Raw genomic sequence first — 24,531 nt, 5'->3', positions numbered from 1 at the left:
CTGTTTGGTCGTTTTTTTTCTTCCTTCTGGTCCACTTGATTGATTTTTGTCCCAGTTTCCTTCCCATCACTATTGGTTCCCTGTGCATTTCCCTTCATATCACTTAGTTTAGCCTTCATTTGTTCATCTGATTTGTGACTAAAATCAACCAGTTATGTGAGCATCCTGATCACCGTTGTTTTGAACTGTGCATCTGATAGGTTAGCTATCTCTTGGTTGCTTAGAAGTATTGACTCTGGGGCTTTGAGCTGTTCTTCTTGAGTCATAATGTTTTGGTCTGTTTGGGACTGTTATGTATGAGGGGCACAGCCTTAGGTGTCACGAGGGCGGGGCAACCCAGTTGCTGTATTGTGATGCTGTATGTGGGTCAGAGAGGGGCAATGGCGCTTGTTCCACGCTCTCTCTCAGATTTCAGTCCCTCTGCAGCTTCCCACCAGCAAATTGGACCCTTCTGGTGCTGGTTCCTGAATATGTGGGCTTGTGCACCTTCCAGGACCCCGTGGGTCTCTCCAACGAACTCTGTGAGTCTGGAAGCCTCTCCAAGCACCTCGACCCGGAAAGTTTCTCCAGTCAGTGCTTTTAGGCTTTAATTCCCAGCACTGGGGCCCTGGTTTGCACAGTCTGTCTCTCTGCTCGTTTTCCTGCCTGGTTTATCTGCTCGCGAATGTGTTACCTCAGTCAGCCAGCCACTTTGTGCCCTCACTGGGTCCTCCTGTTGCCACCCCATGCCTGGGATCTGCCAGCTTCTGCCTGTGCGCCTCAGTCGTGTAGCCACTTTTTCCTGTGCGACCCCTCTCCGCCAGCTGCTGACTCTGCCCCTCTTACCGGTCTGGCTGAATGGTTCATTGTTGTCAGACTTCTGTACAGTTCAATTTTCTGTCTGTTTTGGTTGTGTTTTTGTTACTAAAACTTTGTTATCTTTAAACTTGGTTGTGCCAGGAGGCACAGTGTTTCCACCTATGCTTCCATCTTGGCCGGAAGTAGAAGCTCAAATTTAAAAAGAACTAACAACATACTAAAAATTAATGGACTTTTGTGTTTCTAACTATAATGTCTCTTAAATGTCCATAGTCCCTCCACCACACAAGAGTTTGAGTTGACATATAAACACAAAGCCTCAGGGCTGTAGATTTTCTGATGGCAGAATTCAGAATTCATACTGCCTGCCTTTTCCAACTTTGCTGGCTTCCAGGTACCTTGGGCTGGTGCCTTGAAGCAGCAAGCATGTGTCGCATGTTGCTCTCTCGATCCTACCACACAGTGGAGCCCCATCAAATATTTGAATTGAATTGATTTTATTCAGATCAATTATTTGGGCTACTTTAGACACAGCCCACAGATTTTGCTGTGTTGGTTTCCTAATGAAATTGAATTGTGTTCTACAGGAGTAGAACTTTGGGTTCTCCTATCCCAGCACCCAGGGCATAGCCTCTCCAGAAGAGGAGGGCTATGGTTTGGACAGTGATACTGCCCTTTGCCCTGCAGGAAGATGCCTGTCACTAACTCTTTCATCCATATGTCTGCTGCATGAGAGTGGGATCATTTACAATGGTGTTCTTAAAGGAGATTTTTAGGTAGTTGTCCGTGTCCCTTCTCCTGCAGAGGAGGTGGGGTGTCACTAATAGTGCCTAACAGTGACTTGGCAGTTTCACCTGGTGCTGCTGGGGAGCCACCACCATTCTTGTCTTCTCATAATGTGAATCATGAGCCTGTGGATTTCCATTTGGATATCAAAGGAAGTATGACAATCTTTTGGGCCTCAATATATGTTTAAAGAATACAGTTAAACCTCAATTCTCAAACATCTCCGATCTTGAACAATGTGGTTCTTGACAAAGTTGTTATTTTTTTAAGTATATTTTATTGGTTATGCTATTACAGTTGTCCCATTTTTTTCTCCCCTCTATTCCCCTCTGACCTGCATCACCCCTCTCCACACTAGCACTGCCCACAACCTTAGTTCATGTCCATGGATCATACATATAAGTTCTTTGGCTTCTCCATTTCCCATAGAATTCTTAACCTCCCCCTGTCTATTTTCTACCTACCATTTATGTTTCTTATTCCCTGTACCTTTTCCCCCATTCTCTCCCCTCCCCTCCCCACTGATAACCCTCCATGTGATCTTCATTTCTGTGCTACTGTTCCTGTTCTAGTTGTTTGCTTAGTCTGTTTTTTTTTTAATTCAGTTGATAGTTGTGAGTTTGTTGTCATTTTTACTGTTCATAGTTTAGATCATCTTCTTTTTCTTAGATAAGTCCTTTTGGCATTTCATATAGTATGAATTTGGTGATGATGAACTCCTTTAACTTGACGTTATCTGGGAAGCACTTTATCTGCCCTTCAATTCTGAATGAAAGCTTTCCTGGACAGAGTAATCTTGGATGTAGGTCCTTGCCTTTCATGACTTGGAATACTTCTTTCCAGCCCCTTCTTGCCTATAACATCTCTTTTGAGAAATCAGCTGATTGTTTTATGGGAACTCCTTTGTAGGTAACTGTCTCCTTTTCTCTTGCTGCTTTTAAGATTTTCTTCTTTAATCTTGGGTAATGTAATTAGGATGTGCCTTGGTGTGTGTTTCCTTGGGTCTAACTTCTTTGGGACTCTCTGAGCTTCCTGGACTTCCTGGAAGTCTTTCCCTTGCCAGTTTGGGGAAGTTCTACTTTATTATTTGTTCAAGTAAGTTTTCCACTTACTGCTCTTCCTCTTCTTCTGGTACCCTTATAATTCGGATGTTGGAATGTTTAAAGATGTCCTGGAGGTTCCCAAGCCTCTCCTCACTTTTTTTGAATTCTTGTTTCTTCATTCTTTTCTGATTGGATGTTTCTTTCTTCCTTCTGGTCCACAAAGTTCATTAAAATCCCAGTTTCCTTCCCGTCACTGTTGGTTCCTTGTACATTTTTCTTTATTTCACTTAGAGTAGCCTTCATTTTTTCATCTAATTTGTGACCAAATTCAACCAATTCTGTGAGCACCCTGATCACCAGAGTTTTGAACTATGCATCTGATAGGTTGGCTATCTCTTCATTGCTTAGTTGTGGGTTTGTTTTTTTTTTTTTTTGGAGCTTTGATCTGTTTTTTCATTTGGGCTATTTTTAAATCTCAGCACACCTGCTACATATAAGGGGTGGAGACTTACTTGTTCACCAGGGTGGGGTAACCCACATTGCTGTTTTTTGGCACTGTATGTGGGTGAGAGGTAGAGAGGGAACAATGGCGCTTGCTCTGCTCTCTGCCAGATTTCAGTCACCTTCCCCACTACCCACAATCAAACTGGGCCCTTCTAGTGCTGATTCCCAGGTGGCTTGGCCTATGTACGTTCTAGGATTCTGTGGGTGTCTTCAAGAACTCTCCTGTGAGACTGGGAGTTTCTCCTGCTGGCACCTCAACCCTCACAGGTGTTTTCAATCAGTGGTTTAAGGCTTTTATTTCCAGTGTTGGGACCCAGGTCTGTCTGGCTCCCCAGGTTTTTCTCCTAGTTTCTCTGCACATGAATGTGAGACCATCTGCTCCACCAGCCGCTGTCTTGCTGGCCAGCTGCAGCCCTGCTGGCCCCAGTCCTCTACTGCTGCTTTTCTGTGAGTCCTCTCTGCCTGGCTACCTGTCTCTACCCTCCTACCGGTCTTGATGGATGTTTCTTCCTTGACTCCTTGGTTTTCAGACCCCTGCACAGTTTGATTTTCTGTCAGATCTGCTTGTTTTGGGTTTTCAAATTGTCGTCGTCCTTCTTCTGGTTGTGCGACAAGCCACAGTGTGTCTACGTATGCCTCCTTCTTGGCCCAAAGTCTAAATAAATCCCACTGTATATTCTTAAGTTCACAGTAAGTATATATGAAATCAAATTTATAAGTCAGATGGATAAGCTTTAGAAGAAGCTTAGTACCTATGATTTAAGGCATTATTCTTCTTTAAATATATTTTCATAAGCAAAAATATATGATCATTCTAAAATCAAACAAAAGATTAACTGAAATAGCAACAAAGAAGAAAATGAAAATCACTCTGAAAAAAATTTTGTCACTTATTTCCTGCTGGTCTTTTGTCTGTTTTACACATAAACATAGTATGTGCTTCTCAATACTCACAGCAGTTCTTTTGCCTTGGATGTAGAACTGTCTCCTGGTAAAGAGGAATTTTTTTTTTTGGTTCAGAGGTCTGCATAGAACTACTTCTCACTGCACATTACCTTGGGCCTTTTTTGAAAATATATATGAATTATATATTTGTTTTTAAAGCAAAAGGCTGGACAATCCACTCCAACAATTGCCAGGACAACAGACCTTAAGCTTCCTCTTTTTGCTTCCCTTTAGCAGTCCCTGTTAACCTCTAGTAGCCTGTTTTTTCTATTCCTTTTCTTATGGAAGCACGTACAGCCTGCGTCAAGGAGTCAGAATTTTGATAAAACCCAGAGAGCCTTCCTAACTCTCCCCTTGTTGACTCTACACACCATTCAGTGTTTCAGGGTTGCTCTTGCTCAGTAACTGGGATGAGCTATAGCCTCGATAAATAAAATTTTCAGGCAGTCAGAAATGGCCTTTGTAAATAAGTCATTTCAGTCTTTCACCTTATCAAATATTTTCCAAGTTAGTTTAAAAGAAAAGGAAGACAGAGTACAATTTTTCCCTTCATTCAGGTATTGATTCACTGGTTATTCAGTGAGAACCATTTGTGCAGGATCCTTCCTAAAGCATGCCCATTGATGATTGTGGTTGCTAGTAAATAGTGGATTCACCAGAGAGTAGATAATGCAAAAAGGGGAAGGAGGAAAAGCTTGGGTCCCGGCAGCTGGATGGGCCTTGCTGGCTCACTGGCACGAGGGCCTGTGTATTGGCTCCTGGGCGATGCAGTGAAGCTTTGTGTGAGGTGGAACTTGTAACTCCTAGTGAGTTGCCTCCCCTGTAGTTCCTGCACTCTCTCCCTGCTCCAACCCTTTGTGTAATGCAGGGGCCCAGAGGGTAGGCTCTAGCCAGCATCTTGGAGTCACTGTGACCAAGGTACACAGATGATCACACTGGCCCCAAGCTCACCTGTTACTGGCCAGAAGGAGTGAGCTACATTCTTGTCCAGGCAGACTTTCTGACACTTCCAGGGGATCCCAAACATCCTTTTCCCTTTAACACCATTCCTTTGCTTTGTGTATTTTTGCTCACTTAGACCAGTAGTGGGCACAGGGTTCCTCTAGCCACTTCTAAGACTGTGTCACTGACCCCCCAGGAGTGACCAGGGATCTCCATTAGGTCGAGGGGAGATGCATGGACAGCATTTGCTGCCCTTGATGCGTTCACTGCTTTCTTTTTTACAGTTGTTTCTAAAACACAAATAAAAGTGAACTGGAAGACAAGCTTTGTGGAATAAGTCTGTTCTAGAATCTGGCTCCTCAGTTCCTAGATTTCTATGGTTTGAATGCTTTTAGGATTAGCTCCTAATCTTTGTAAATACTTTTCAAGAGGACAGTCCTGAGCTCTGGGGTGGTGTGTACATAGCTTGGCGGCCTACTCTCTGGACATAGAGCCAGTCAAAGCCTGGAAGCTGAGCCAACAGAAGCCAAGTGCCCTTAGTCCTTAGTGATACCCACTTTCTGTTTGGCACTGGGGCTGGGAGTAAGTAATTCCACCTTAGGAGCAGAATTGATTAAGTGAGTCTGAGTGTGGGGTTGACAGTGGACACCGGGTTAGGATACTCAGAGTTTTATTGAAGAAGTCATTTCACCTCACAGTTGTCATGAGGAACTATCATATCCAGCTGCAGCCTTCAGCTTCCATAGCTTGGAACAAAGTCCCAAAGTGGAGACTGCAGGACTAGGTGTCTACATCTGAAATAGTGCAAAAAACAGAAGTCCTTCACCAGCTTTCTTTGTGGTCAGGAGCCTTCTCTGAGTCCCATTGCCAGAGTAAAATCTAAACTCCACAACATGGCTGTACTTGTTCCCAAGTTGTTGTAAATAATACCACATATTTGTGGGTGGGCTTAAAACAACAGAAATTTACTGTCTCCCCAGGTCTGGAGGCTGGAAATCTGAAAGCAGTGTGTCAACAGTACAGTGCTTTCTGAGAGTGTGGATGGAATTCCTCCTTGCCTCTTCCCAGCTTCTGGTGGTGGCTAGCAGTTCATGGTGTTCCTTGGTTTGTAGCTTCATCACTCCGGTCTCAACCTCTCTTGTGACATTACTACCAAACAGTCACACACACAGACAAGTGGAAGGGTACGATATACTGTGACTGAAAGGACCCCCACCAGGTTTGTTATGTCTTTTGCTAGATAGGAAAGACATCTCTCAGTGCCAGAGTTTTGTGAAAAGGAAAGGAAATGTTATTATTTAATTCTATACAGACTTAAAGTAGTGACCTAATGTCTTCATTAAAATAAGAAAGTCCTGCCCCAGCTGGTGTAGCTCAGTGGATTGAACGTGGGCCTGCGAACCACACAATCGCAGTTCTATTCCCAGTCAGGGCACATGCCTGGGTTGCAGGCCAGTTCCCAGCAGGGGACTCATGAGAGGCAACCATACATTGATATTTCTCTCCTTCTCTCCTTCCCTTCCCCTCTAAAGATAAATAAATAAATAAAATTTTTAAAAAAATTTTAATAACAAAGTCCTTTTTGGATACCCCCAGACGCCCACAGTGCTTCCTTCTCCCCCTGCCCTAATTTGGGGTACCATATATCGGGAAAAGAAGCAAACGTCTTGTGATTCAGGCTCCTGACACCATCAGTTGTGTCGCTGTCCAAGCAGGATCTCTAATTAATACAAAGCCATGTGGCACCTTCTCATGGCCTACTGGCAAGAGTTCTTTTACTCTTCTTCCAGGCAAAGTCTCTCCTGCTTCCTAGGCCACGTGGCCAAAGGGAGCACCACAAAGCCACGTGGTCCTCTTCTACCAAAGCTGCGGAGTCCCCATTCTGGCCAAAACCGCATGGCTCTCCTCTTCTCTCCACCAAAGCTTAGGAGAGGGCAGGGGTCGCCACTCTGCCAAAGCCAAGTGGCAGTTCTCTGCTGAAGCCACATGGTGATACTCTCTAATTAAGCTGCAGGGGTCCCCACTCTGGCCAAAAGCACGTGTCTCTCTCCTTCACATGGCTGCGGGGGTCCCTACTCTGCCAGAAGCACATGGCTCTCTCCCTTACATGACTGCCGAGTCTGGGTTTTAAATCCCCTCACCAGTCTTCCTCTGCAGCCCCATTTCCAACCCTTCCCACAATCGGCTAAACTTACCAGCACTGCCATATCCTCCCAGCTTTACTGGGCTGCCATAGCAGGTCTGGGCAGGCGTGGCTCCATATTGTAGAGCCAGTCATCTCCAAGCTCTCATGCATGTGCTGTAATTTGGGAACCTTCCTCCCAGTTACATCTTGGGTGGAAGTCACTTCCATCCCCCTGGCTCAGAGCATGGCCACAGCTATATAGTGTATCTGTGCAGCCAGCTAAAGGTTATAGATATGTTAAATGACCATGCCAGAGATTAGCTGCAAAGCTGTGGCTGTACAGCTCTCAATGGCCCTACTCCATTTGTCCCTTCTCCAACTCACACCTGTGGGGAGGAAGGGGTGGGGACATCCTAATATTTCCTGGACACCTTGAGTTCTGGACCCCATTCCAAATCCCTTTTGGGGGGCCCCCTCTTGGTTGCATCCTGTTACAACAAGGCTCCCTGTGTATTTACATACTTTTTTCTGTCCTTTCTCTGAGTCCTAGTTTTCCCTTTTGATAAGGACAGCAGTTGTATTGGATCAAGATCTATCTAGCAAACTTGATTATCTCTGTAAAGACCCTATTTCCAAATAAGGTCACATCTGAGCACTTCAGTGTATCCTTTTGGAAGAGGAGGCACAAACCAAATCATAATACGGCACTTGGAGCTAATGAGGATTAGAACCAGTTTACCTTTCTTAACTTCCTGTCCAGTTAGTCAAGAGTGTGGGCCATGGTGTCAGGCTGCCTAGGTATAAATCCTAGTTCTATCCTGTGTCGCCTGGTAACAAGAAATGTAAAACTGCAGTAGTATCAGCCTATCTCACAATGGTGTACAGATTACAAGAGGTGCTGTTGTGAGAGTACCACAGGTGCTGTGGTTGGTGCCAGCACCAACAACATGGTGCTGGCACAGTGGAAGCACTAGGAAATGTGACGCTATTTTTCTTTCAAGAGAAAGTAATTAAAGTTTTTAGAAATTTACCCTGCTTCTTGGGAAAGCTATGAATTAAGAAGCTAGAGGTACAAAAAAGCAGCACTGGTGGGAGGATTTGTCTCACTGCATGGTCTGAAATGTTTGCCCAGGGAATTTTTGAGGAAAGGGCATGTGTGTATCCCCATATCTTCAAATATGTTTGCCACAAGCAGTAGAAGTACAAATATAAAGGAAAAATGAAACATCACACACATACAACTTTGTTAAAAGCCTGGCATGTGTTTCTCTATATTTCTTTCCAGCCATACATAGGTGTTGTTGGTGTTGATGTTATTTGCTTCTTTTTCAATAACAGTGTGGAATTATGCAGTACACACTGTGATCTCATTGCTTCTTCCCTGCTTTTCTCACTTACCTGTAATCCTCCAGTCAGTGGCCCTGATTAATCTCTGTCTAATGGCCCCAGGATTTCCATAGTGTGGGAGCACCACAGAATCTGGCCTGATTGGCAGATTACTTTTTACATTTAGGGCTCCTGCTCTATTGCCCACTTGACAGTGGTCAACTCTAGATGGGTTCTGTGGATTCATCCACTTTCCTACACCCACACCTCATCTTCTGCCATTTTTTCTGTGGTAAGTAACAGCACTAGAAACTTCAGAATCCCATTTAACTGGCTAACATCCACATTCAGTTGGCTGAGTCTTTTGGCTCCAGCTCCAGAACAACATCCGTCTGTCACCTTTTCCATCATCCCTCCCACCAACACCCTGGCTCCTGCCTTCAGTTACAACTCTTCTGAGCTGCCTCTGGAGGCCTCACTGGCCTTGTCTCAAGCCTCTTTCATGCCTGCATTGACCCTCAGGTCTCTCAGGGATCTTGCCTTCCTCATATGTATCTTCCCACACCTTGAACAATCTTCAGTGTGTCTGTCTCTAATTAGATCTTGTTTGTGCTGGAAGTTCTGTAGATTCATTCACAGTGTCCCAGTGAAGGCTAATGCACAACTCTACCTGAGGCCAGAGGGCCTAGTGCACCGGGCAGTATTGTGTTGCAAAAGCCTTGGCACTTTTTTGAGAACTTCACCTCTGCTATATGCATGTATGTCCACCCCACTAATCTTTTTTTTTAATATTTTATTTATTTATCTTTAGAGGGGAAGGGAAGGAGAGAGGAAGGAAACATCAATGTATGGTTGCTCCTTGTGCATCCCCTGCAGAGAACTGGCCCCTGCCGGAAACTGGCCTACAACCCAAGCATGTGCCCTGACTGGGAATCGAACCACGATCGTCTGGTTCGCAGGCCTGCGCTCAATCCACTGAGCTACACCGGCCAGGTCTTCCACCCCACTAATCTTGATTTCCATCTCTTTGTCCTACACAGTGAGGGTTCCCTATTTCATCGACTTGAAAAAACCACAGGATCAAGGTTTGAATCACACCTGTAATTACTACCTCCAACCAGAGGAAGATGTGACCATTGGAGTTTGGTGAGTGTCTGGGCAAGTGGCTGCAGGGTTGAGGTACCCATTCTGTGAACTCTCTAGGGGGCAGGAGGGGTCCTGTACCATGTGGCCAGTGTTGTCCGTGACAGCGGTCTCTGAAACTGTTGCATGTGCACTTTTATCTTCACCTGCTTTAGTCCCAAAGCAAAGAGGTTTGCTAAATTTGATCCTAATGGAGCACCAAACTCTTCTGAAGTTTTCAAACAGCTTTGCAAACCAGATTGCTTTTTGTAGAGAGCCTTATTTCCAGGGGAAAAGAAAATACTAGAAACAAAGAAAATATAAACACAGAATTGTGAGTGCAAGTTTGAGATATACCATTTCTTTTCACAGAAAGGACTGTCTAGATATTGAAAATGTCTTGATTTCTTTTCACATACAACACTTTGGCAGATGGTAATGGTGGTTTTTGCTATCTTCCTAGTACTTACTTTTTGTAGCCATAAATTTGAATTGGACTTCAGCTCTATGAATTCTTTATCTTTGGCATTTGTTTTAATGTTTTGTTTCATGTGGATAAGTGAGTATTTTTGAACAACTAAATTAAAATTCACCAATCTTTTGTGGTGTCCCTTATGCTAGCTGGGTTTTTTCTTCAGTAGCCATAAATTGTCTCCTTGCTGTCTCAGAAAACCACTGTGTATGTGAGAAACTTTTATTTTTATTTTTTTAAACAAAATATTTATTTTTAATATATTTTATTGATTATACCATTACAGTTGTTCTATTCCCCCCTTAATTCCCCTCCACCCTGCACCCCCACTGTTCCCCCCTTTAGTTTATGACCATGTGTCCCAAGTTCTTTAGATTCTATATTTCCCCTACTATTCTTGCCCTCCCCCATTTTCTACCTACTGTCTATGCTATTTTCTGCACCTTCTCCCCCCTTCTCCTCCTCCCACTCCCCTGTTGCTAACCCTCCATGTGTTCTTCATTTCTATGGTTCCACTCCTGATCTAGCTGTCCTCTTGGTTTGCTTCTGTTTTAGGTGTGGTTGTTAATAACTGTGAGTTTGTTTTCCTTTCACTGTTCATATTTTTCATCTTCTTTTTCTCATATATAAGTCCCTTTAACATTTCATATAATAAGGGCTTGGTGATGATGAACTCCTTGAATTTGACCTTATCTGAGAAGCACCTTATCTGTCCTTCTATTCTAAATGAAAGCTTTGCTGGATAAAGCAATCTTGGCTGTAGGTCTTTGGATTTCATGAGTTGGAATACTTCTTTCCAGCCCCTTCTTGCCTGTAAGGTCTCTTTTGAGAAATCAGCTGACAGTCTGATGGGAAGTCCTTTGTAGGTGACTGTCCCCTTATCTCTTGTTGCTTCTAGGATTCTCTCCTTCATTTTCATCTTGGGTAATGTAATTATGATGTGCCTTGGTGTGTTCCTTCTTGGATCCAACTTCTTTGGGACTCTCTGAGCTTCCTGGATTTCCTGGAAGTCTATTTCCTTTGCCAGACTGGGGAAGTTCTCCTTTATTATTTGTTCAAATAAGTTTTCCACTCGTGGCTGTTTTTTTTCCTCTTCTGGTACCCCTATAATTCAGATGTTGGAATGTTTAAAGATGTCCTGGAGGTTCCTAAGCCTCTCCTAATTTTTTTTGAATTCTTGTTTCTTCATTCTTTTCTGGATGGATGTTTCATTCTTTCTTCTGGTCCATTCCATTGATTTGAGACCCAGTTTCCTTTCCATCACTGTTGGTTTCCTGTGCATTTCCCTTCATTTCAAGTAGTTTAGCGTTTATATGCTCCTCTAATTTGTGACTATAATCAACCAGTTCTGTGAGCATCCTGAACACCAGTGTTTCGAACTGTGCGTCTGAGAGGTTCACTATTTCTCGGTCACTTAAGAGTTATTGGCTCTGGGGCTTTGAGTTCTTCTTGAGCCATATTTTGGACTGTTCCTGCCAGTTATGTATGAGCAGCACAGCCCTAGGTGTTCACCAGGGTGGGGCAACTCAGTCGCTGGGTAATGAGGCTGTATGTGGGGGCGGGATCAAGGGAAATCAATGGTGGTCAGGTCTGCTGCCTCCCACCGCCAGGCCCCGCTTCCGTCCCACTGCCGCTTTGTGCACTCACTGGGTTCGCCAGCTGGGGCCTGCTCGGTCTGCCTCACTGCCCACTCCTCTGCTGGCGTATCTGTGCTAGAATGTGTGACCGTGGCCAGCCTGCCCCCCACCTTCACTGGGTCCACGCTGCCACCGTTGCTACCCCGGCTGCCTGCGCGCCTGGGTCCAGGAATCTTTCCTGCCCTACCCAACTCCGCTGCTGGCTCCGCCCCTCTTACCAGTCCAGGTTGAATGGTTTGTTGTTGTTGTTGGACTTCCGTATGGTTCAATTTTCTGTTCCTTGGCTGTGTCTTTGTTTACCAAACCTTTGTTGTATTCAAACTTGGTTGTGGGAGAAGTCACAGTGTTTCCACCTACGCCTCCACCTTGGTGGAAGTCCCGAGAAACTTTTAAATGAAATGCTGTAAATAGCTTCCCAGTGTGGATTGTGAGGAATTTCATGCATCTGTAATAATGGTCCTGGGTACAGAACATAAAATTAGGAGGGAAATTTTTGTTCTTATCATTTGGTGCTGGGACTCTCGAGTCTTTTGTCATTTCTAGTCCACCACTCTGTGCACCTGGGGCACTTTGTTTTTCCATCTTCAGTCATAAGCTTGACCTGTTTTGCTTAGAACTGTCTGGTGGGAATTGGTTGTCTTTTCTGCTGCTTAATGGGGGTTTATGCTTTGAACACATGGGGTTTAGTCTTCATGAACTTTCTCCTATTGCAGAGGGGTGTTTGTGGTGCTGATACTTAGGCTCAAAGCTCTCACAGTAGCTACCTGAGAAAGTTGTATTTAGTGACAAGGGTGAGTCTCTAGGTAGTGACAGCCAGGCTGTGTACTGGAGGGCACCTGCTGCCTGCCCCACATCTGTGTCTTGTGCTATGAGCCCTTTGACAGCAGCACTAACCAAGAGACACGTGCTTTTGACCAGAGTGTCTTGTTCACCAATTGCCCTACCAGGCTCCTCATCAGATCCTCCCACCAGCAAAGGCTCAAAGGAAACCTGAGGAGGATCTAGGACATAAGCTCATTCTCAGCTGCCTGCCTGTGGGCATAGTTATCCACCTGGCAGGAAAGAGGAGAATCCCAGTAATAGGTCTCCTTTTTGAGCTTCCTGGGCTTTTGTCGTGAGCCCCAAGTTTGGAGTATGCTGGCTACTGAAAATGAATCAGCCCCCAGCAGCTTTAAAATATAACTTTATATCCTATAAGTTTGTAATTGTAGGAGAGTGATAATTACAGTGGTCAGATCCACCTAAAATGTGATCTCTGGAACAGGTCAAAACATATATTAGAAATGAGATGCTGAAACTTAAGAGCTAGAAAATAAGAAACTGACCACTTAAACAGTATTTTAAAAGATTCTTACTAATTAAATAAGTTTTACAGAGAAACCTTATTAATTCAGACTTTCCCCAGTGATTAACAGTATATGACATCATCTGATTAAGATTAAGTGAAGCATTTCTTTGAAGGAAGGTTTGGCTAGATAGACTGAGCCTCTGAAACCCTGGTCAGATGTGGAATGAGATGGCTGACTGTCAGCTCACCCATGCAGTGGAGCAGCCTGTAACACCTCCTCCTGCAGACATGGGTCTGCTCTCAGAGAGCTTGAGAGCAGGCTTGGGAATGTGCTATACATTGCAAATGTGCTTTAAGGATGGCCAGGATTCTGGTGCAGCTCATAAAGGTTAGTGTTGCTGAATTAGCACATGTGACAACATGATACTATCTTAAGTACACTGAGTTAAATTGTGTACAGTTCAAAAATATGGATATGTATGAGGGGATATAGGAGACCACTCTGTATGGCATGGGCTCAGAAAGGACCCTCGCCCACGGATAGTGTCTCCTGTGGGGAATCAGGCCTGCATTGTACCTGGGCTGCTCTGAGACTTGCTTTTTGCTAAAACTCCCTCACCCTGAATTGAGGCAGCTAATATTTACTGCATATCTTTAAAGTAACTTCTTAAAATCTATGCTAAACTTTCCAAGGACGAGTGTAAACAGTTCAACCACTTTTCCCTTTGCATTTGCAAATATCCTTCTGTGATGTGATTAGCAGCATCCTCTCCTTTGTTTTCTGTAAAAGGTAACCACCTAAAGTGATTTCTATTACTATTTCTGCATAGTAAATGAGGACCATCATGTAATGTGCCCAGTTTTTCTTCCCTTGATAGGCAATAAAAGCCTATCAAGGCAAGGATCAAGGTGCTCTCCCCTTGAGAGAGTGGCCGAGGTGCTCCAAGGCTTTTTCTCCTCTTGAGAGAGAAGCCATGCTGTCCCTTTTCCTCCACAGGACTTGGTAGTCCATGTGAATTTCTCTAGTCTCATCCACAATGTGGTGGGCCCCACGAGCTGGGGTCCGCATCAAGGTGAAATGCTGTTGTTTAGCTAATATTTATTAAATGCCCATTCTGTGCTAGTCCCAGGTGACGAATCCAGGTGGCAACTTTCCTCACCAAGCTTCCAGTTCCTACTGGAGAAACAGCCTGCCGCACAGCCCTGGTAACTGCTACCAGTGTGAGCCTCTGTGGCTCAATAGAGGTCCATTTACAAGTCAGGAAATCTCCAATTCAGCCATCAAAAGCTATCCCTGCACCTTGGAGTTTTGAGTTCAGTAGTTATTTATTCTGGTGACAAGGACAGTTTGCTTCTTTAGCCTACTGGTCCCCTGCTGTCTGCTCAGCTATGACTTGAGCTACACAGTTGTTCCTTCAACACTCATCACCATCTGATGGTGCTATTCCCCTCTGCTTCTGTTTCCAGGCACACTGTTCCCGCTCTCTGGTGGAAGACCGCTCAAGGGAAGGACCAGATGTGGTATGAAGATGCCTTGGCTTCTAGTTACCCTATAATCCTGTATCTGCATGGGAATGCAGGCACCCGGTGAGGAGAAGAGCCTATGCGTATGTCCTCCCTGTGGTGCTGGTGCAGTTGAGTTTACTGACCCACTGCAAAAAGGGAGTGGGAACATAGGGGAACAGAAGAAGAGACAGTTCCTATGGGATTTGCCAGAACCAGGGAGTGGGCGTCTAGGTGGAACTTATGTGAAGTAGTATTCCCACAGGCTCAGAACAAGGCAGGGCTGTGTGCCAAGTGGGCCCAGACCCTGTTTCCTTAGGAACCACCATGTTAATAAGATGTGGGAAACTCTAATCAGAAACCTTTTATCTATAGCTCACACTGATTGGGGTGGGATAGAAAAGGCTGCGTCTCTGTCAGAGTGACACAGATGCTCTATATGTATCCTTCTTCCTAATGTAATTTAAAGAGCAAGCTGTCTGAGGCCCTTGATTTAAGGAACAAGATTTCTTACCTTCTCAGCAGGTAAGAAAGTGGTGGTCCTTCAGAGGGTTAAGGAGGGGTGGTATGACTCCTCAGGGCCCCAGCATGCCCTGAGGAAAGTTGCCTCATGTCCTATAGCAGCATCTGTTAGCCTGTATGAAGATTGCAGGTAGGTTGGCTCTTTCTTGCTGACAGGCATGCCCTGCTGGAGGAGGAGAAGGAGGAATACTTCCTATAATGGGCAGCAAGTGCTGAGAAGAAGCAGGGTAGAGCATTGAAGGAGAGATAGGTGAAGACAGAGGAGTCCAGCACAGAGATCCCAGCTGACTGTGAACAGACAGGCTCATCCTCCAAGGCGGCCCCACCATGCTCTTAGGTCATGGTTACTTTCGTGAGTTCTCTGCCTCCAGCTGTAAGCCAGCAGTGCCAGTGCATCCTGCTGGGCCAGTGATGAAATACAACTGTCTGTGGCTGGTAAGCCCTTGTCCAGGTTTATCCTAGGTGTTTTTTCAAGAGTGACTTTGATGACATGTTCTTCAGACTATCTAGATTGGAGCTTACCACCATCCTTGGTATAAAGGAGGCTCCTTCCACCCCATGTGGTCAGCTTTGCTCAAAAGGGTCTCTGTGGTAGAGCTGGCATGGGTGAAGAGAAGGTGCATTTTCTGAATAAAGCATTGCCTGAAACCCCCAGGAGGATCACTATTGCTGCAGCTGCCTTAGGTTATGTCAGAGAGCCAGCATGGAGCAGGACCACCACTTGGTGCCTTGGTCATGGTGGCAGGCTGGGGTTGGCGGTGGTCATTTTATAGGGAGAACCTGCAGAGGGAACAATGCACAGGCCTTTCCAGAAGGGAAAGCAGGCCCTTTCAGTGGGTGTCTGGACAGAGGGGCTATGCAGAAGACATGCAGGAAGTCCAGGAAGTGTGGCCCACAAGATGGTTTGTGAGCCAAGGGAATAGAAGTACTTCCCTACTGAATCATGCATGCACTTGGTTATTTGCTTTCTTCTGTGTCTGGGACAAGCTGGGGAGGGTTTCTCTTCTGCTTTTTAAAGAGCAAGTTGCTACAAACAGATCTTCTGTAAATGAGAGAATTTTGTTGTTTATTGTGTTAGTAAGTTTCAGTTAAGCAATGCCAATCATGTGGTAAATAAGGCAATATCTGGCTATAATTTCAGGCTTAAAGGAATAGTATGAGTTTGAAAGGTTTGCTGCTCCCTCCCACTGTCCCCAAAACTGCTGTGTTGCAGATCTCTCCCACCCCTGCTCTTTGACCACACCCGTGCCACTCCCTGAGCTTTAGACTCCTCTGGCTTCTGCCACCCTTGTATTATACCCTGAATCCTTCTTTTTGTTCAAGGTAGGAAATTTGGAAAATTTGGATAAGAGCCATCATGAACTCTTCCAAAGTTAATGGAAAACATTGTGCAGTATTTCCTTCTGGTTTGAAACTCATTTCTTTGTATTTTTATTTCTGCATTATATTGGTTTCCTCCCTCATCTCTTTCTTGTCTTTCCCAAGGACATGCCCTCTCCTACACCTACATACACATCCAAAATGGCCACAACACTCGTGATAAAAAAGGAAAACAGCCCTGGCTGGTGTGGCTGAGTGGATTGAGTGCCAGCCTGTGAACTGAAGGGTCTCCAGTTCGATTCCCAGTTGGGGTACATGCCTGGGTTTCAGGCCAGATTCCACCCCACCCCCCCCATTGGGGGAGTGCAGGAGGCAACTGATTGATGTATCTCTCACACTTTGGTGTTTCTCTCCCTTTTCTTCTCCCTCCTTTCTCCCCTCTCTAAATAAATACGTAAAATCTTTTTTAGGAAAGGGAAAACAGCTGTAGAGTCTGGAGAAGGGTGAGCATAACATGCTTTCCTGTCCGAAAGCGGCCCCCTTCCCACTTTGGAGTCTGTCTGTCCACAGTAACAACTGACCAGCAATTGGAAAGAAAATAGAAAGGGACAGATGGTCCTTGAACAAAGAATACAGATGTGAAGTAGTTCAGATGTGTGAAAGCCTATTTTAGCCTCAGTAATAAAGTGCCCACAAAAACATTAGTCTTTGGTGAGTAGCTGGGAGATAGCTGTTCTCACATACTCTGGGTAGAAGGCAAGGGACCTCAGCAGTGATTGTCTGAAGGACTTAGCAGTGATTGTCAAGGTTATGATCGCACACCTTTGACTAGCATTTCCTTGTGTAGGAACCAGTCCCATATATGGGGCACATATATGTGGAAGGACATCATAGCCTGGCTATGGCAGCAAAACTTAAGTCAACAGCAGGTGGCAAAGAGCCAAATGACCATGAGATGAGCAAAGTGACCACCACTAGAAAGAGTGCACTGAGAGTGGGCTGTGATTTATTGAGTGAAAGTGAGAAGCAGAGGTGTGTGTGGCAGATCCCTGTGGCTGTGTGTCTGCAAGTGAAGAAGTACCTTTGCTTCTGTCTAAACTTGGGCCCTGAACACTAGGAAGCTGAGAAAGAGGCTGAATTCTGAGGCAGGAATGTGTGAGGCTTGCTGTGTATCCTCTTGTGTGTTCTAGGTTTTATACCATACATATACATTACCTAGTCAAAAATAAAAGTAAGATAATAATTAACTAAGATCCCCAAAGTACTAAGAGTATTCCTTGCTTGGCACAGTGCTAGAGGAAAACTTAGAGCGACTTAGGGTATCCCAAGGAGGAAGTCACCTTCCACCATTGACCCCCACCCCATATATTTTTGGGTATCAAGTCAGTAAGGACCCAGAAGCTTCAGTACTGACTCTGGACCTGCCTCTTTGAGAACATGCATTAACACCTATTCTTGTTTTCTTCTCCCTGACATTTTAGAGGAGGTGACCACCGAGTGGAACTTTACAAGGTAGGTGAATAGGGCACAGTCTATGATGGAAAGAGCAGTATCCACACAGTCTGTGATGGGTTGAGCAATGTCAACACAGTGTATGACTGAGGAAGTAGTGTCCAGGCAGCGTATAACAGGAAGAACAGAGTCCACATGGTCTATAACAGAGGAAGCATTGCCCAAGTGTCATTGTCTGTCTGTTCTTTCCAGGTAGCATGAACAGAAGGGAGTCCATAATTATTTTGGTTGTTAATCATGGTGGTCAGAGAACTGCTTCTGTGGATGACTCCACCATGGAGTGCTTCTTACAATGCTGCCTCCGGGGATAGTTTCCAGAATCACATAAATGAACCTTGTGGATCTTATGCCAGACGTTGGCTGATTACATAAAAGCTGTTTGAAATTGTGTGTTACTCATATATAAAAGGAATGGCGAGGACAGAGTAGTTAGGGAGTTGTACTTTACTCCCAAGTTTCAGGCTCAGGAATTAGACCAGCACAAAAGTTTCTCACCTCCATAGGGTGTTGGTTGCATATAAATCAGATTTCAAGGATTTCCTGCCAAGATGGAGTCATAGGTACATACACTTTGCTTCCTCACACAACCAAAAGAAAAACAACAACCCTGGCTGGAGTAGCTCAGTAGACTAAGCACAGGTCTGCGAACCAAAGGATTGCAGTTTGATTCCCAGTCAGGGCACATGCCTGGGTTGCAGTCCATTGTCCATCAGGGGACACATGAGAGGCAACCATACATTGATATTTCTCTCCCTCTCTCCCTCCCTTCCCCTCTAAAGATAAATAAAATCTTTTTAAAAAAGAAAAACAAATTTAAAAACAAAAAATAACCAGACCTGCCAGAAAATCAAACTGTATAGAAGTTTGACAACCAAGAAGTTAAAGAAGAAACATTCATCCAGACTGGGAGGAGGAGTGGAGACAAAAAGCCAGGGCTGAGAGGATGCGCAGCAAGGCAACTGCTGAAGGACTGGGCAGTCCCACATTTGTGTGCAGATAACCAGGAAGAACAACTGGGGAATGAGACAGATGATGCAGCCCAGTGCTCTAATATGGGAAAATAAAGCCTCAAAACCTGTGACTGAAAAATTCTGTGGAGGTTGCAAGAGAAACTCCCAGCCTGACAGGGGTGTTCGCTGGAGAGACCCATAGGGTCCTAGGTGTACACAGGGCTCACCTACCTGGAAATCAGGACCACAAGTGCCCAATTTGCTTGTGGGTAGCTGGGGAAGTGACTGAAAGCCGGCCACAGCTAGGCAAGCAGCATTGTTCCCTCTCCTACCCCTCCCCCAAATACAGCACCCCAACCCAGCAATGTGGGTTGCTCCACCCTGCTGAATAACTAAGGCTCTGCCCCATAAAACATAACAGCTTCACCAAAGGAAAAAAAAATGGCTCTAGTGAAAGAACAGATCAAAGTTCCCAAAATAGAACTAAACAGTGAAGAGATAGCCAACCTATCAGATGCAGAGTTCAAAACACTGGTAATCAGGTTGCTCACAGAAATGGTTGAGTATGGTCACAGAATGGAGGAAAACGTGAAGGCTATGCAAAGTGAAATAAAGAAAAATATACAGGGAACCAACAGTAAAGGGAAGGAAACTGGGACTCAAATTAATGATTTGGAGCAGAAGGAAGAAACAAACATTCAACTGGAACAGAATGAAGAAACAAGAACTCAAAAAAAAAATGAGGAGAGGCTTAGGAACCTCCAAGGCAACTTTAAACATTCCAACATCTACATCATAGATGTAGGGGTGCCAGAAGGAGAAGAGGAAGAGCAAGAAATTGAAAACTTACTTGAAAAAATAAAGGAGAACTTCCCCAATCTGGCAAAGTAAATAGACTTCTAGGAAGTCCAGGAAGCAGAGAGAGTCCCAAAGAAGTTGGACCCAAGGAAGCACACACCAAGGCACATCATAACTACATTACACAAGATTAAAGATGAGAGAATCTTAAAAGCATCAAGAGAAAATGAGACAGTTACCTACAAAGGAGTTTTCATAAGACTATCAGCTGATTTCTCAACGGAAACCTTATAGGCAAGAAGGGGCTGGAAAGAACTATTCCAAGTCATGAAAGGCAAGGACCTACATCCAAGATTACTCTATCCAGCAAAGCTATCATTTAGAATTGAAGGGCAGATAAAGTGCTTCCCAGATAAGGTCAAGTTAATGGAGTTCATCATTACTAAGCTCTTACTATATGAAATGCTCAAGGGACTTATCTAAGAAAAAGATGATCTAAACTATGAACAGTAAAATGGCAACAAACTCACAACTATCAACAACTGAATGAAAAAAAAACCAGACTAAGCAAACAACTAGAACAGGAACAGTATCACAGAAATGGAGACCACATGGAGAGTTATCAGTGGGGAAGGAAGGGGAGAGAATGGGGGAAAAGGTACAGGGAATAAGAAACATAAATGGTAGGTAGAAAATAGACAGGGGGAGGTTAAGAATTCTATGGGAAATGGAGAAGCCAAAGAACTTATATATATGATCCATGGACATGAACTAAGGTTGTGGGGAGTGCTGGTGGGGAGAGGGGTGGTGCAGGTCAGAGGGGAATAGAGGGGAGAAAAAAATGGGACAACTGTAATAGCATAATCAGTAAAATATATTTTTTAACAATAAAAATGGGCCCTGGCTGGTGTAGGTCAGTGGATTGAGCGCAGGCCTGAGAACCACACGATTGTGGTTTGATTCCCAGTCAGGGCACATGCCTGGGTTGCAGGCCAGTTCCCAGCAGGGGAGTCACAAGAAGCAACCATACATTGATACTTCACTCCCTCTCCTTCCCCTCCCCTCTAAAGATAAATAAATAAAATATTTAAAAAATAAATAAATAAAACTATAAAAAATAAAAATGAATATAAGAAAAACCATAAAACACAGGTTAAAGAAAAAATTAGATGTCAGGCCTATTGATTGGAAGCCTAGCTGGTCTTCCCAGGTAAAGGGGGCTGTTGCAGGCAAGCATGGAGACCTTGCCTTCTACTTCGTCTTCATCTTCACCAGCTATTTGCATCTAGGAGCCTGAAATGTGCAGTTGCTACCAATGTCCAGGGCCACTATGCCTGTCTCCCTCACCCTCTGAGATGTGTATCTGCATTTGCTGCAGGGCAGAAAGGGACATAAGCACATGTGTGGGAACATGTACTATGTGGACACTGCTTTGTCCATCATACTGGGGGGACTGCTCTGGGCTGTGGAACATTCTTTTCCTTGTATGGATTAGATCAAGTCAGGAAAGGGGAATGCTTGGAAAACTGTGGGTCCCATTTGGAGGTTTCTGTTTATAGAATAGTTCACACCAGGAGCAGGTGTGACTCTGGAGAAGGTAGGATCTGCAGGAGATTGGGAGCTAGAAGGATGCAGTGGGGCAGTCTAAGGAGAAAGGAGCACAGGCAGGTAGTGACTTGGTGGCTGGCAGTTTCCACATAACTTTAGGCACACCCCAGCTACCTTGGTGAGTGGGGGTAGGGGAGGAAGGAGGCTGTAAGTAGGGATCTAGTGAGAGAAGTCACCTAGTCTAGAAGGATTTTTTTTTTAATAACAGAAAAGATTCAATGAAATATACTAGGTTGCTAGGAGTACCTCTTCCTGGGTTGATGGGTAGTCAGAGCTCCCACTTTCTGCCCAAGAGGGGACCAACTGTAAACCCTGAATGCAGAGGTGCCAGTGTGACTGAGCCAAGGGAGAGGCTTTTTTTCCTCATGTTGCTGGGGGTGGAGGGTGTCAGTATGTACAGTAGCAGCAGTTGGCACTGGGTTTTATAAGATCACACTGGGAATGGGGCAAGGCAATGACAAGTCTTTGTTAAGTACTCCCTGTGTGCAGAGCATAAAGACAGAAATCAAGATGGGTTTAATTAGGGGCAAGTTGCCCTCTGTCCAAGACTTGTAGATTTTTTGCCCAGATGTTTATTTTTCACTTTACAGGTGCTGAGTTCCCTTGGTTACCATGTGGTCACCTTTGACTACAGAGGTGAGGGTTCTTTTGAAATTACATCTCCTGGCCCTCCCACTTCCTCCAGTTAATGTTTGATATGCAAGCATCATTTTGAGGCTCAGACATATCTAGCAGGTTTCTGATCTATGGTAACTGTGTGTTAAGGTAGTAGACGGGGACAGGTTCTTCAATGAGTGTTCTGCATACAGATGCCAGGGATGTCCCTCTTATAGGGAGGCACTGGCACTTGGAACCCCAGCCAGCATGTGTCCTCTGAGCAACTTGAAGATTCTGTCATTTTTCTTTATTGGACTCAGACTTTCTCTGCAGCTGGACATCATACAAGTTTTATGCTTAGGGGACCTTGTCTCTTTGGTGTTAGGAAAAGAACTATTTAAGAGAGAAGATTCTTATTTTTGCTCCCTGGGTATTTCTTCTTTCTTGAATAAATCAGAGGGCTTACCACTGAAAAGATCAAGAACCCACAGTTTGATGTAAGCTAAGAACATTCTACCTCAATGAACAAGGAAAATGCTTTGTATTAATAGCAGCTGTGTAAGAAGTGTATGCCTACCCAGCCCTCAGGTGGAGAGAGCAAATGGCCAAAGGCTGCTTGCTGGCTTACCTTGACTTTGGAGGTCATTGTCCATATCCTCAGACCCAGGATATGGGTATTATGTTAGTTATTCTTGTTGCTGTAACAAATTACCACAAACTTAATATTTTAAAATAGCAAAAATTTATTATTTTGCATTTCTGGAGGTCAGAAGTCCAAAATCTTTAGCCTCTAGGCTAAAATCAGGATGTCATCAAGGCTGGTTCCATCAGAAAGCTCTGTGGGAAAGTCTGGTTTCTTGCCTTCTCCAGCTTCTCAATGCTGCCCTTATTCCTTGACTATTTGGCCTCTTACGTCTGCATTATTTAGACTCTGGCTTTTGTTTCTCTTTTTCATTTTAAAAACCCTTGAGATTACTTTTGGCCCACACTGATAAGCCAGAATACTCTCTCATCTCAAGGTGTGCTGATTAGCAGCCTCAGTACTCATGCAACCTAATTTCCCCTTCTCTTTCCTGACCACTTAAACACAGTGGACTGGCCTGCCCATCACAGTCTGGAACCTTTCAAGTGTCAGGTGACCTCCAGGTTCTTAACTTGTGCAGGGAAAGTGTCAAAACATGAGGCAGGTGAAAGTGAGAGTAAGTTTATTAAAGCTTGTGGCTGGCTGTGAGGCAAAGGAAGGGCCCATGGAGACAGGTTCAGGGGTGAACCAGGGATGAGCTGCCTGTGTGCAAGTGTCATTGGGACTCTTAGAGCCTAAGATAAAAGCAAAGTACATGCATGAGGAAAAGGGAGCACAGGTAGGCTCAAAGAAGAGAGTGCACTGGTGTTCTTTATTTTCTATAGGCCAGAATTTTAGGGTAGTTCCCAGGGTATAAACTCAACAGAATATTCATTAGATTTCAGGGTTTGTCATTTAGTATACTGATGTATTAAAGTGAGTGTATAATGAGGCCTGAGTGGTTTTCTGGTTGGTTTTATACCTTTATCTTCGATTAGTCTGGCTCTGACTATTTTTTTATCCAGTTCCTTAAGGTAATTTAAAACCACCTTCTCTTGGATTTCTTTGGTTAGGAAGGATATTCTTGTGATTTATCAGCTGGCGGTTAATTGCTCAGCTGTTTTACCACTTGTTCAGCCATCTTGTCTCAGTTTCCTCATTCCACTTGCCACGAAATTTTCCTAGTTTCTTATTAACCTGCCTCATTTCCACATAACATATTCACAAGTTCCAGGGATAAGGATGAGGATATGGACTTTATTGGAGGCCATTATTCTACCTACCACAAGAATGGTGCTTTCATGGAGGACTGTTTCAGCAGGTTGAAAGTTCTGGGTGGGGAAAAACTGAAATGAGTGTCTAAAAAGTGGCTCACCCATTCATCCTTTTCTCCATGCAAAAAAGGGTTTTCTGTTCCTGCTGTACTCTATCCCTCGGGATAATGAGAAGGGGCAGCCTTTTTCCTTCTTTACCCCACTGTGCTTTCACCAAGAAATGGTATCTGGTATAGCATTTTCTCTTAGCAGTTCTTACTGCTAAGTAAGAATGAGTTTCTTCATTTTTAAGCCCTGCAAGAGAGAAAGTTCTGCTTCAAAGTGGCTCTCCCTGTCCCTTTCACTCTGTCTCTCTTTGTTCCTACCTGTCCCTGCGCCTCTGCCTCTCACTTGTGCCCTGAGGTTCACAGTCTGGTCTTCTCTCTTATGTGACTTCTTCCCTAATGTGGGGTCTTGGACATCCAGGGAGGCACCTTGTGCTCACTTACTCTGTGAGTTTTTGCTTATGCAGCAGAACCTGTTCTTTTTGAAGTTATGGTACTTTCAGATCAGTTGATGATGACTCACTGCTGAACTAGTGGAAATGACAAGGGCACATGACCTTTCCTGGAGACTGGTTGGAATGGCCCCTGGGGAGAACCCAGAGTGGGGGCAGATGTCTTTGGCTTTTCTGTTTTGCAAACAAATGCTTAGAGCCCTTTTCTCTCTGGGTCAGAGTTGCCTGGAGCCTGGAATTCCCCTCACCCACACTGTCACACTGTGTCCCAGAGCCTTGCCTCCTGACTCCCTTGCCTATTCATACTGGGGTCAAAGTTGGGCCATAGAGTCTGGATTGGGCTCAGGGGCCCCTTGGGCAGGCTGATCTCTCACTGGTGTCTTATCTTGGGCCAGTCATCA

The 24,531-nt window shown here is 44.6% G+C and overlaps 1 protein-coding gene across 2 annotated transcripts in view; it reads left to right on the top strand.

The window, feature by feature from the left end:
- Positions 1-24,531, top strand: part of ABHD12 (abhydrolase domain containing 12, lysophospholipase) — a 94,792-nt gene that overhangs the window by 61,682 nt on the left and 8,579 nt on the right. For both annotated transcript variants that reach the window (XM_037055512.1, XM_037055513.1), the window contains 4 exons: positions 9,510-9,615; positions 14,456-14,575; positions 17,815-17,845; positions 21,792-21,837. In XM_037055512.1, coding sequence (XP_036911407.1) covers positions 9,510-9,615; positions 14,456-14,575; positions 17,815-17,845; positions 21,792-21,837 — 303 coding nt within the window. The remainder of the gene's footprint in view (positions 1-9,509; positions 9,616-14,455; positions 14,576-17,814; positions 17,846-21,791; positions 21,838-24,531) is intronic.

Source organism: Sturnira hondurensis, unplaced genomic scaffold (genome assembly GCF_014824575.4).
Source record: "Sturnira hondurensis isolate 20B ecotype Veracruz unplaced genomic scaffold, ASM1482457v3 Scaffold0008640, whole genome shotgun sequence".
In the NCBI taxonomy this organism is placed as follows: domain Eukaryota; kingdom Metazoa; phylum Chordata; class Mammalia; order Chiroptera; family Phyllostomidae; genus Sturnira; species Sturnira hondurensis.
Note: the sequence above shows the minus strand (reverse complement) of the source record. Positions and strands in the feature narration are given on the sequence as shown.